The 13,744-nt window shown below is 40.4% G+C and overlaps 1 protein-coding gene across 1 annotated transcript; it reads right to left on the bottom strand.

Moving 5' to 3' along the window:
- Window positions 1-284: 284 nt before the first annotated feature.
- zmp:0000000896 (caspase recruitment domain-containing protein 11) lies at window positions 285-13,340 on the bottom strand. Its single transcript, XM_042002059.1, has 24 exons — window positions 12,983-13,340; window positions 10,856-11,095; window positions 9,878-10,015; window positions 8,064-8,250; window positions 7,684-7,822; window positions 7,025-7,231; window positions 6,816-6,935; window positions 6,557-6,682; window positions 5,945-6,121; window positions 5,753-5,857; window positions 5,332-5,368; window positions 5,159-5,196; window positions 4,988-5,076; window positions 4,853-4,899; window positions 4,643-4,763; window positions 4,022-4,196; window positions 3,752-3,875; window positions 3,273-3,513; window positions 2,583-2,652; window positions 1,878-1,980; window positions 1,642-1,800; window positions 1,398-1,510; window positions 1,196-1,308; window positions 285-1,074 (listed from the first exon to the last, which is right to left on the bottom strand). Exons 1-24 carry the CDS (start codon window positions 12,987-12,989, stop codon window positions 867-869), a joined length of 3,084 nt encoding a protein of 1,027 aa, XP_041857993.1. The 5' UTR covers window positions 12,990-13,340; the 3' UTR covers window positions 285-866.
- Window positions 13,341-13,744: the final 404 nt, after the last annotated feature.

Here is a 13,744-nt window from a genome sequence, read left to right as displayed (position 1 = left end):
ACAGTTAGTACCGATAGGGTCCACCAGAGGGCGCTCTCGCGCTGGGAACAGCAATACATGTTTAATACATGTAAAATTGTCAGGGAGATCATTTTTAAATACTATTTAAAATTATTATTAATTTATTTATTAGCTGCAACAGAAAAAGCAGTTCTTGAATTTCTTTTGTAGCATGGTGTAGACTGAAATGCAGTGTTGGTTGACCAATCATACATAGTTTACCTAAAAATACCAAGAAATTCACTTTTTCTGTCAATAAAATGTTCATAAAACAAACATCACAGTTTTCATTTAGCAACAGTTTTTATTACTGATTCAGAGAACAGAACATAAGTATTTGGACATAAGGACATCTTGGTTTACATGCTACAAGCCACTTAATTTACCATGTTTGTCCATATTTGTGTTCCTATTTTATCTTCCCATTTACAGCATAAATGAAAAATAAAAATACAATAAAAATGGACAACTTGTATGTGCCCTCAACTGTTATTCTAACAGCAGAAATGTAGTATAATGCCTAAAGTTACAGTGCATGATACAAGATATTCAAAGGGGAGGTATACTGTTATGTACCATCCTTATGTGGCTCATATTTGTGTTAGTGTATGTTTTTCCACTGTTTTTCGTGCACGCTTGAGTTTGAATATGTTAAGACCTTTAATTATGAGAATCATTCACATCCTGTCTTGAAGCATGTCATAATCTGGCCTTCTTTGAAATTCTAATTAAATTTGGAACAATCACATTAAATAGTAACCTCTGCAGAGACCTTGTTGTGATTTAATACCTACTGGCAGCTTTCAAGACATCATGAGAATTGAGTTTGTGCAAATGAATAAATATGGTTAACAGGAATCCATCTCCTATTGCAGCCTATCAAGTTCCACCCAGGCTACTGCCATCTGCTGGTTGTGGATGGCATTGCACAAGGCATCCAGCAGCTCCTCGGTGCAGCTCCACGTGCTGGGCTCCAGGGTGTAGTAAAGCAGGGGCAGAGTCTCAAGTTGCAGCTCCTCAGCCTGGCACACCTCCTCCATAACACTCTCTTCCCCACACCGTGGAAAAAACTTCCTGTTTCAAGTGTAAAACGATACAGATATTGTAATAAATACACAACTTTTCTGTTATATAATGTTACACTAAAGGCTGGATGAGGGTGATTAAAATAGTCATGCTGTAAGTGTGCATCTACCTCAGCTTCTTGCGCTTGTTTTTAGGACGTATATGGATGATGATTGGGTAAATCCCCTGTCTCAGTAAACCTTCAACACAGTGTAGCCCCAACTCTAGCAGACAATGCCTGTCCTGAGACAGAGATGAAGAGAGAGCATACCTTTTTTTTTCTACGACAAATAATATTTTGAGAAAAAAACTAATCACATTTCTGTTTTTACCTGGCTAATGACATCCTGTATTGACTGCAGCCGTATGCCCAGAGCCTGCTCTGAACTGCAGGACTCCAACAAGAATATTGTCTTGTCTTGTCTTTCTGAAGCTTGAATGGGCTCTGAACACAGGAAACAGTGGAATGAGGAGAAATGATGCAGAGCATCATGTTGTAGTCACCCGATGAAGCGCTATTTGTTCTCTGATTTGTGTTTGTGTGAGGAACATGCATCTACAGTATTCTGTGCTTACCCGGTGGGCAGGTGTTGAACTTCAAACCAGATTCTGCTGGTTGCATCAGCCTCTCTATCAAACCACGTGAGAGAAGAGAGGGGGAAAAGACGACTGGCCGTTTAGTTTGAACCTTTACCGGTTGCACTAAACTGTATGGGATTAAGTGATCCTCGTGACCTGTGAGAGAAAATGCGTCTATGAACACTGCATATATACTGAAAAACTAATTATGGTAACACATGGTGGGGACTTACGTTTGTTAAGTGTGTAAAGGACCTGCTGAGTGGAACCAATTCCACGGCAACTGGGATCCACTGCCTTGACCAGTCGAACACGGCCAGGTGTTTTCTTTGAAAACTGCAAACAGGTAGAAAAATAAACCTCTAAAAGCTAGTTTTATTATATATATGAAGAGTTTCTGTAATGCAAATAAAAAGACATGTCTGTTAGTTATTCATTGATTTGGGTCTTTATTTAACAGAGAAATAATTTTCAACTTTTTCACAGACTAACTTCATTGATTGTGGAAAATAAAGACAAGTTTAAAAATCTATGTGAGCAATACACTCGAAAGTTTGGCGAGAGGCAGATAAGATAGAAAAGTTACTTTATTATACAAATAACTCTTCTGGAAGGTTAACAATCAACAGATTAAATGGTAAAGTGAGGGTGTCACATTTGAGTATAAAAGCAGCATCCCACAAATGCTTAAGTCCTCCCAGACAAGACTCACCATTTTGTACCAAACTCAGTAATTAAATAATCAGTAAATCATAAACTAAATAAATAAATAAACTGTAAATACAAGTTTGCAAATAACTTTGGTATTTCAAAATCTACATTCCAATGAAAATAATTTTAAAACTGTATCTATTATTTAAGAAAAAGTGCACCTTTTGTGGAAGTGGTATTCGTATTTCAGTTTAGCACGCTGTTGATCCCAATATGAGCGAACTTACCACCTTCTTCTTCAAGTCCTTTTGCTCCTGAGCCATATTTCGTAGCCTTATGAGTAACAACTGTTGGGCTCTAATAGAAAAATTGGAATAATCCAGGTTATTTTTACTCAAATATGACTTACTACAAGCATTTATACATACAATATGATTTAAATGATTTAGACCAGTAGTTCTTAACCTATTTTCCCCTTTCATGCAACTAACAAACAGCTGTGGACCCCTGCCCGCCCGTGTTGAAACCATGCTTGGTTTTATGCTTTCATTAGCTGCTTCTCGCTATAAATGATGCATTCCGGCTGACTCATTTCCTTAAAAAAACAAAGCTAAAGTAATTATCAACATTTTGCCTTATTTCTATTTATTTAAAAATAAGGATGAATCATCTGCACTGTGGCGTTTCTCAGACATGTCTCATTAATAAAATGGTGCAAAGTTTTGGTTTTTAGCCTCCCAAAGTACTGGTTCCATGTGAATGAAACACACAAAAAACTTGAGCGAATACACCTCAACATGTCTGTGTTTTGACATGCCATTAATTTATATCACACTGGCTCTGATCAGTCAAAGCCTTAGGGGCCCCTTGTGCTCTTTGGGGGACCGTAGGTTGAAAACCACTGAGTTAGACCACATAATACTGGAGTTGTTTTCTCCAGTGACTGTAAAACCCCAGCGGTGGTCTGACTGGCATACCTGTTGTAGTTGGGCATGGTTCCCATCTGCAGGGGCTTGGCTGTGATCGGGTCCACTAGGGAGCAGCGCCAGTGGTACTTCCCATTGTACCTTGTGTCTGAGACGTGTATAATGTCATCACAGGAAACACCCAAACATGGCAGCTCACCATGAGGCTCCATGTTGAGATTGACGCGTACATAGAAGGAGTCGGCGCCCATGAAAGAAGACGATGAAAGCTCAGTGCTTAGCTTTGAATATGCTGAAGACAGGAAACAGGAGGCCTTAGTCTCAGTTTCTGAGATATTATGTATATTATGTACATCATGAAGAGGAGTTTCAAGAATGCATTACTAGAAAAAAATTAATATATTGAAAGATAAAACATAACTCCTGCAGATGAACCATGTAGCGAGGAGGTCTGGATGCTGCAGGGAGTATTGTCCTGACTACGTTTAGGTCCACTTGTCTTCATAGATTTGTCAAACCTGCTGACTCACCTTCTGGGTTGCTCCGGTGTTTGAGAGCTGAAGGCTCGGTCCACCACTGCAGAGAAAAGTGGGCCACCTCAGCAGTGCACTGACCCAGCAACACACTTCCCCCACCAAACAGAACCCGCTCCAGCTAAACAGCATAAAGACAAACCTGCATGTAATTTACAGCCTCACATCCTAACAATCATCTCTTTCATTTCAAGAGATTGCAAAAGCTCGTAAAGTTTTTGTAAAGCATCTACTCATGTATGATTTGTTCATCACACAGACACACACCTCTAGCAGCTCGCTGCCCTCCTTTAGTCCGGATTGTTCTGCCAGAGAGCCAGGTTTCACATGACTGACAAAGATCCCTGTTCGATTCCCTCCAACTATCGTGATATCATCAGCAAGACCGGCTCTTCCATTCTTTGGGGCGGTTGGGGGACTTGAAGATGGGGAGACGAGGTTCCTGAGAGGTAGCGAGGATGGACAGCAACAGAGATGGATTAATTTTTTATAATAAAAAAATGTGTATGTTTTTGTTTGTTTTGTACACTACCGTTCAAAAGTTTGGGGTTACTTTGCCATGGGATTCAATAGGGAAGTGACCCCAAACTTTTGAACGGTAGTGTATATTCTTTAATAATCCCTTTGACTGTGAGGTAACCTCACATCATGTACCTGATCAAAATATTTGCTCTTTGTTTAACTGCATCTGCTTGAAATACATTTGGGGTTACATATTAAATATTTTATACTGCAGTTTCCTGCAGCTGCATCAGTATTCTCATGGGAATGTTAGATGTTGCTAGAGCAGCATGTAAGTTACTGGCTAGGAAACAGTAAGATACCAAATAGGTCAGTCTTTTGTGGCATTGTTTCCTTAAACTGAGAGCCTTTTAAACTACACAGTACCTGGAAACTTCAGAATTGGGTTGGTGTGAAGACACTGCGACAAGGTTAACCAGGTCAGGGGGGAAGAGATGGGAGTGTAAGGAGGTCCAGGAATCGCACAGAGAAGGTTCACTCTGTTCCCCTGAAAACACCCCAAAGATTTCTGATGTGTGCTTACACAGGAAAAACACAGAACTACAGAAGATCATTTATAATGTGTGTGAAATATACCTGTAATGGTATCATTTTCATCACTACCCCAGGAGTCCATGTCAAATCTTTTCAGAAACAAACAAACAAATAAATAAATAAAAAGACAAATAAATAAATAGAGGTGGAACTTAAGTAATGAGCCAATAAACTTACTCTGTGTTAAACCGACGATTGATGGAGTTCATGCAAGGAGGAAAGGGGAATATGGAGAGTCGATTTATTTCCTTCTCATCATCTTTTGCCTGAAAAGAGCACAAGTAAACACTAAGACCCTGACTTTGAATCTTGATTAATTTATTCGAAATCAAGACCTTTGAAACTCACTAACAACAGGAAATTTTCCTCTGAGGCAGAACGGGAACCTGTGAATCAGAGACATTTAGATTTAGCAAACCTTGGTTCTGAGTCCAATTTCCATCTACTTTCTGTAAACAAATATACAAATCCAAATGTATTTTCCCATTACAATAAAATTAGGAAAGATTTATGTGATTTACCCTCTAAGTTGTCGATGGTTTGGCCACTAGAGGGCGTCTGTGACACAGAAAATATGAGTTTACGGTTAAACCTCAGTGAAAGAGGCTTGACACGTACAAACATGCAAGGGGTTGCATAAGAATGTGTTGATCTCAGCAACAATTTCAACTAAAGGAATCTGCTGCACAGAAGGTGCATTCATTATGTGACACAATACCAACAGATAAAAGCAAGTCAGCACAGATGAGGACTGTTGTGATTGATGGAAATGAGGTTGTAATACACAGTTATGCACCATATAAACAGGGGTTATAACAGATAAATGTATATGAGCTATGCTAAGTTATCTTATAAAACATAACTGGAGCAGTGGTAATTCTGTTGTTGTTTATTGGTTGAATAAACTTATGATATCTATGAGATTGAAGCCCCAACACTAACCTTTCTTAGCACCAGATTGGTGCTGTTCGCCTGGGGACTCAGATCCAGGTCAAGGGAACAGCAAGGGCCGAAGCACTGGTCCTCACTCCACAAGGACAGATGGGACTAGGAAGCAGACAACAATACATATCTAAAATGCTGTGTTAGGGGTGGACGGACAGTTCTACACGCCTAAGTCCTGTGTAAACTTACACAGTGCAGGCAGGGACTCTGTTCCATCTTCTCCTGACCCCTCTCCCGCTCTCTTTCCAGCTCTCTCTGCTGTTGCTCCAGGTTGGCTTGCAGTTCTGCAATACGCTTACGCAGACGGTTCTTATCCAGTAGGCAGTCGGTGTACTCCAACTGCAGGCTGTCTCGACTTCGCAGAGCCTGGTAAAGAGACGAAAGGTGGAATGTCACATCAGACAGAGTCAGAATTAGTTAGAGTAGCTAAAACAGCTCAATGTTATGCTCCGAAAAAAACTTAAAACTATGTGCTAATGTGTTTATTAAACCAGGAACACTATCTTCACAGTGAAGCATGGTGGTGGCAGCATCATGACATGGGAAGGGTTTTTAGAAACTGGTCAGAATTGAAATAATGATAGATTATGCTAAATGCAGGCAATTTCTTGAGGAAATTGTGCCTTTGAGAAGATTAAAACTTTCATGGAGATGCACTGTCCTGTATGTCACTAACTAAGCATACTGATAAAGCAACACGAGAGGTTTTAGGGAACAGATTTAAATGTCCTCTAATAAACTAGACAACGTGCAGACCTCAGTGTAAGTGAGAATCTGTAGCTTCAGTTAGTTCACACTGACCTGGTCTCTCTCTTTTTCCAGTTCCATGATTTGGTTTAAATAAGACACACTCCTCTTCTGCTCTGTCTCCCAGTCCAGCTGGAGAGTCCTTACCTTCAGTTGTAGGTGCTCACACTGCGACTCCAACTGCAAACACAGCTCACTATTACACACTTCATCAATAGAAAGAATGATCAAAGAAAAACATCATCAAATGCTTCGTGATTTAGGTTATGACCCAACCCTTCAAATCTATAGATTAAGATGTTCAGCTTTTCACCTTTTCTCTGTACTCTTCAGAGCTCTGCATCTCCCCCTGTAGTCTGGTGATCATGTCACACAGCTCTTGTCTCTGTTCTGCAGCCTCCCTGCGGTCCTGCTGCAGAATATCCATCAGAGCCTGAGACGAACATAAACAATATTTTTAGAAAACAGAACACATCTCAAAAGCATTTTCAGATGATAATCAGCGTATAATCAAAAACATACAATGACTCCAGTGGAGGGAACCGAGTCCCTGATCTGAGCTCCTTTACTCTCAGTCTTCTGAACCTCAATGCGGCGCAGAGGCTTTACTGGCACAGCAGGTGGAGAACCATTGGTTCCATTGGAGAGAAAACTGCTTGTTTTTTTCACCTTGGGAATATCAGTTGTTTCATTCTCTTCTGTTGTAAACCTGGATTTAAGCTCCTCTACCTGGATAAAAGAAAAGTACAAAGACCTGACATAAACATATTTTCCATGCTGCATAAGGTAAAAGAAGCATAGCTGCTTTTCTGCTTCCAGAAAGTATCGTCACACTACAGAACTTTAAGAGTGCAGTTGGATAATAACATGGAGAGACTCTGTTTTGTTGTTTGTAGGAATTTGAAGTGCACCCTGCAGGGCACTCGACCTGCTCTGACAGCACCCAGACTAAAGAGTGAATGATAACATCTAAACAGGTGCCCAAGTGCTCCGATCAGCTCTATCATTGCAGCTGCATGCCAGAAGAACTGCCCCCAAACTGCTTTACGCACAGTTTGCTGCAGCTGTTTTCATGGCATCCAATAAATAGATAAATAAATGAAGAATTCCCTGTTTTTTATTGCACAAAACATCATGGAATTTCCTTTTCCTTTTCCCCACAGCGCTCTTTACCAACCTACCTGCCTCAGCAGGTCCCTCTCTCTGGTAGTGGATTTGCCTTGCTCTTCCAAAGCTCTGGAGTACTTCACAGCCTGCTCCAGGTGTCTGTCCTTCAGCTTTCCAAGCTCTCGACTGGCTGACTCCCAGTCCTGACGCAGCCTTTTAGATCAGAAATCACCCAGTACACACATTATTACTATTTCTTACTTACTCATTGTGTTTAACAGCTAGTGAGCCACTAGAAACCAGGCATAGATTAAGTGTAGCTACCGTTGTAAATCTGTTAATCTCTTGTCTGGTTAATTAACTGTCTTTAATCCCCAGTTGTTTGAGGCAGACTCCAAAGCAGATACAGTATGTTACAGGAAGAAACTAAGCTCCTAGGAGAAGTCAGTCGAACCTTTCAAGCTGCAGTTTGTCTTGCCGTAGGTCTTGAGCTTTACGTTCAGCTCTGCTGCGTTCCTCCTCCGCCATACGGCAGCGCTGAGACAGGCGGCGCTCACACAGACGGCTGTTTCGAAGCTGCTCCCTCAGTTTACGCACCTCCAGCAGCAGAAACTGAGTCAAACCTTCTGGACCTTCCTCATCTGTGGAGACAGATGGACAGAGGCTGCTATGCAAACTGTAGGAATACTTGTTTAAATGTGTAATGACAAAGATATATGTTTTAATGCTGTGGAAGTGTTTTCTCTTGAGATTGTTCGATATGTTCCTTTACATTCTGCTGGGCATCATAATAGTTTCATCCAATCAGAGAGCACTTATCTACTGATTAGATAACAAGTAGATGAAATTAAACATTAGAGTTTCTGAATGGCAGAATGAAAGATAACCTCTTTTGAGGTGCATAATTCTTAGATCTGATAGTCACTGAAATTCAAATGCAAACCTTTTTTAAATTTGAAGGCCTTCACTTTGAGTTTGTTTTCTATGTGCAACATATATGCCTTGCAACAAAGATAGACAAATAATCTTTTGGGGGTACGAAAATGAGAAAACGAAATATTCAATTTAATACTTCAACAGGCTTCAGAGATACAGTGTGATAAGCATGACCTTTTATTTCCAATGAATTCAGTGGAAACTCCATGGACACCCTTAAACCACAGTAAGATAACTCCGTTCTCTTTATCCTTCTGAATATACATCTAGAATTACTCTTCTTAAATGAGCCATATTTTTGTTTATGTTATCCTTCGGTGTGCTATATAGCTTCTACTGCATGTAGTGTCCTGCAGGGTTGCAAAGTACAAAGTCTAAACCATAGTTGGCTATTCTCTCTCAGGAAAGAAGCTGTTCCTATTTATGTTTTGACCGGTATAATTCACCATTATCATAATTCACCAAATTTGCATGACGGCGCGTCTGTGGGTTAGTTTAGCATCTCTTAAACTAGGTAGTTTCCTAGCAAGCCAGAGTTTTGATCAGCTGACCAATCAGCTTCTGTCTTGAAAAACAAACTGAAGTTGTGAATGAACTCTTTAATTTAAACACAGTGTTCCTCTTTTTGCAGCTTGCTGAGTTTTAATTTATGGCGCATGTGACAGCTAATGATTTCACAAGTCTGAAGGCAATAAACATAATTATATATTAAAAAAATTACTACCATAACAAAATCTGAGCTAGCAGGACGAGTTACGGCCTGTTTGAAGTTACAGATTTTACGAGTACGAGGTCAGCTGTGCTTTGAACTTCTGAACCAGCCGGAGCATATGGAGGGTCATTAGAGGGAGGCCAATGAGAAGAAAGTTACAACAAGGAGGTGGTGAGACTGTGGACGAGGCCAGAGGCAGTATGAGGTGTGAGGGAGGGGCGGAGTCTGTTAATGATTAGTAGATGGACGTAAGAAGACCGGGTAGTATTATTGATGTGGGACTGTAATGACAGTGTACTGTGGAGGATGGTGCACACCATCATCTCAAACGATGGCTGAAAGAACATCAAACCTGTGACTTTTAACTTTTGTGTTGTCTAATTTGTGTTTATGTCGCCTTCATGCTATTCTATTGGATGTCTTATGTTTTTATTATGTCTTCTTACCACCAACGGGACTATGGGTGTACGGATTAGTACAAATTAGACCATGGATTAGTATTTTTGTTATAATCTGACATGTTTATATTATGTCTTTTTGTACTGATGTTGTTTAACCTACATTTTCCAATTAAACAAACATGTACTTTAAATAGATCAATTAAGTAAATAACTGCCAACCCAGTATGAGGGAGCATCGCTGCGTGGGCTGTTTTCCTGTTAGCTGTGTGTACTGCTCTGGATGGTAAAACTCCAGTGATTCCATGAAGGCCTGAAGACCTCGCTGTCCCTGACCACGTAGAATGTCCAGCAAGCGACCTGTCCGGTAGAGAAGAAAACCAATCAAACAGATTTTCCCAAGCACATTCAACAGCTACAACTTAAAAAGAGGAAGAGGAACACACATGTTAACTCTTAATCATTGTGCACTGATGAAACAATCAGACACAAAACAGCGTCTGTATCACCCCTGATGTAGTGACACAGGCATTTCAACACAACCTGTTTTCACAGTGTTGCATGACAAGCCACGTTTAGCATAGATTTGCTTTATTATAGCTTTCCGCTGCATTTCATCATATGTACATTCGAAATGTGTCTGAATGACTCATAAAAAGTACGGAACGCGATGTGCCTTTTACTTGCATTGCCATGACAACAAGCTGTGTATGATGGACATGACGGATGACTGGCATGTGCATGAGCTAACTCACTTGCAATGGAAAAAGAGAATAAAATCAGATTTGGATCAGTTATTGATGTTGAGTTGCAACATCTACCCTTCATTTTTTATCACTGTTCACTCCTCTTTCTCTCTTGCCTTCTCCCTTTTATTACTTACATCTATCTTCTTTCTGTCTGCTTTCCTGTTGGCTTATCTCACTGCAATGTTTATCTTTACTTCTTCCTGGCTGACAGCCTGTAGCACTGATATGTCTAACATCTCATCTTTAGGAGATTTAACAAAAGGACCTTAGAACATACATGCACAGGGTTTAACTTGTTGCTCTTGCTATAACCCATTTTTATTTATTTCCTTATAATTTCTAATATATCCAGATTAAGTTACTAAGTCTTTTATATGATTTCAAAATAAATCAAAGCTAATTATTTTACATAAGACTACTTATTTGGTGGGCAAACTCTTCCTCTTCTCACCAGCCTTGCTGATGCGCAGGGGGTACTGCGTGGAGTTGAGCACTTCATCTTCGTCCTGCTCATCGATGACCTTGCACTGGCGCAGATACGGGGTGAGTTTGGCCGGGTTGAGGATGCGCGTCAGCTTGTGCCGTACTCCCTCCACCCGATCCCACAGTTCCTCGCAGCGCTCCTCCAACCACAAGGGAGAAGATCGTGCTTCCTCCTGAGCTTCGTCGTCCTCCACCCAATCTGTGACACCTGCAGGAAGGAATGACAAGAAGTTTGCACACAGAAAAGATTTTTTTATTTTGTTTTGTTTTTTATGTGTTTACTACTGTGGGCCATGTGTCTCTTTTACTGTCCCATTTCTACCTTACAGGACAGACATGCAGACATATCTCGTCTCCAGACTAGACTAAATACTTTTCCCATGGAGAATTCCACTGGAGTCTGTTGTTGTCTTCTATCTGTATCTCCGCAACCATCGGATGTGGCTCAGTTTTGTCTCTATTTAAACACAAACAAACCATTATAGACTATTACAAAATGACTTAAACAGAACTGATTATAAGTGGCCATGTGGTCATTTTCTTAGATAAATTTAGTAAAGGATTACTGGCTCTGCTGCATAGGGAGGCAATAAAATGAAGCTCTTTACTGGAAATCCTTCAAGGAATGTCCAGGAGGTTTTACTCCCTTTAAAAGATCAGCCTGCTAAATGAAGCTATGTCCCTGGATGGTCAGCTGATATGGTCATAAAGGTCCCAACAAGCTATGAATTTTCAGCGCGGTCTAACACAGTATCTTGATATGACTTAACACCATATCTTGATGAGATCAAAGTCAAAGTTAATGGCTGGCTGCGAGTAGATATGAGAGCAGAGCAAAGGGTCTGCTGCTCTGCTGGTCATAAAGGAGGGGGGAGGACTCTGTGGGTCATTGTCTAAGAGTGCAGGAATGAAAACACTGGTATGACTCATACCACACACCTAAAAACACACCAGGGGACCACAGACAACAGCTTTCTCGACTCCCATTCACTTCAGAGAAGAGAAAGTTAAAACAATTCCCACAGCAGGAATTTGTAGAAAAAACTCCACTAAAACGGATACATTTTCTAATTTTCTGCATATAATAATTGGCGTTGATTTTTCTATCACTAATAAAATGTGAAAAAAATCTTAAGCTCCAAGAACACAGTGTTACCAGGCACACAGTGATAACACAAGCCCTCCACCCCTGATGTTGATCTGCAGGCAGAATCCCATCCAGCAATGACATGAGCGAGTTTTACCTTTCATTTAAAAACCAAGAGCAAAATTAGTTACAAAGCTGGACATTCATCCATCAGAGCTTGCTGTTGTTACCAGCTGCACAGAGCTGCCAGCAGGCAGGTTGAGGCGTGTCTGGATGCCCTGGAATCTCTGTTATTACTCACAAACACACCGTTGAAACTTTGTTCTCATGTGATTACTTTAAAGACATGCTTTATACTCAGAGTTTAATTTGATGACGCAGAATTACTCTCTAATAACAAGCTAATAAATCAGAACGGGCATAAATAACAAAAACCCGTTTATCTGGCTGATCCGAAGTAATTTTAATGTAACTGAACTTTCTGAAATTTTGCACCTCAGTCTTTACTTTCTTACTCTGACAACCTTTTAGAAATTTAATTTTTTAATGTTAGGTGGAGGAAAAAAATTTTCAGCTGCCTTTTAAATAATTTATTTCAAAAAGCTATAGAATATGCATTTTGGAAAGACATAAGAAGACCATCTATGTTGATTTATGTTGATGCTAGGGGTTTTAATGGCGTCATAAATGTGAAGAAGGCGTAAAACAGCGAATAAATGAACATGTCTGCAGACTTGCACGTCTGATTCATAATAAGTTTGATCATTTTACAAATACACTGATTTTTATTAGTCTTCAATTTGTTGCCACGAACTGGAATTTGGACTCGGGAGCCTTGTCACCGCTCCCATGTGTCCTAACACGTTAAAGCGCACTCCTGCCGCCGGTTCTGTAGCTACTAATTGATGAAGATAAAGGTCTGCCAGTCATTTCCCAGAAACCAGCTGTAAACTGTCTAAATGATAAGAATGGAAAAGCGATATAATGACATTTTGAAACTCTTCTTACCACTCATGTCCTCTCCTTGTGAAGATTAAACAAAGTTAAACGCGGTGTGATCAAGTCGTCCACATCCCACTCACATCCACGCACGAATCACGGATGAAACTGAAGAGTGAAGTCACCTCCTGGAGGAGCGGTGACGGTCCTCCTTTTTACGCACGCACACCTTTGCGCGCCAGTTCCCATGCTCTGCCTCGGACAACCAGCCAGCGGGTATATCCACAGAGGCGTGGAAACTTACTCACCTGTGAAAACACCAACGGGATTTCCACTTTCTGAGCACTGAGCTGTGGAAAGCAGGGCGGAATCATCAAACACTAGATGGCGCTTTCAGCTAACGCTTGTCAGCACATAAAGCCACAGAAACTGTTAAAATGTTTAATCATAGTTGGAAAAACGCCATCAGAGGAGAAACAATATCCCAACCTAGTCCTTATGGTGCTGAACTACAGTCAAACCAAGAGGTAGACAAATATCGACCCGACAACATGATTCATAGACGAGTTACAACACTGGTGGGTCAGGTTAATAGGTCATTGTCATAAAAAAAACACAACAAAAAATTAACTGTTACATGAGAACAGATGACACACAGTTTCACCTTCAGCTGTTTTATGATGCTTGTTGATCTGTGGTTTGGCTGAACTTAGACTGGCAGCAGTTAATGTAATAAATGGAAGAGCTGACTTATCTACACAAGAAGTGACGTGAAACTGAAAGAAAAGGTTATAGAAAAGAGCTAATTAATTAAATAAAAGAACCAGCCTT

This window comes from Melanotaenia boesemani, chromosome 2, assembly GCF_017639745.1.
Source record: "Melanotaenia boesemani isolate fMelBoe1 chromosome 2, fMelBoe1.pri, whole genome shotgun sequence".
NCBI classification, from domain to species: Eukaryota; Metazoa; Chordata; class Actinopteri; order Atheriniformes; family Melanotaeniidae; genus Melanotaenia; species Melanotaenia boesemani.
Note: the sequence above shows the minus strand (reverse complement) of the source record. Positions and strands in the feature narration are given on the sequence as shown.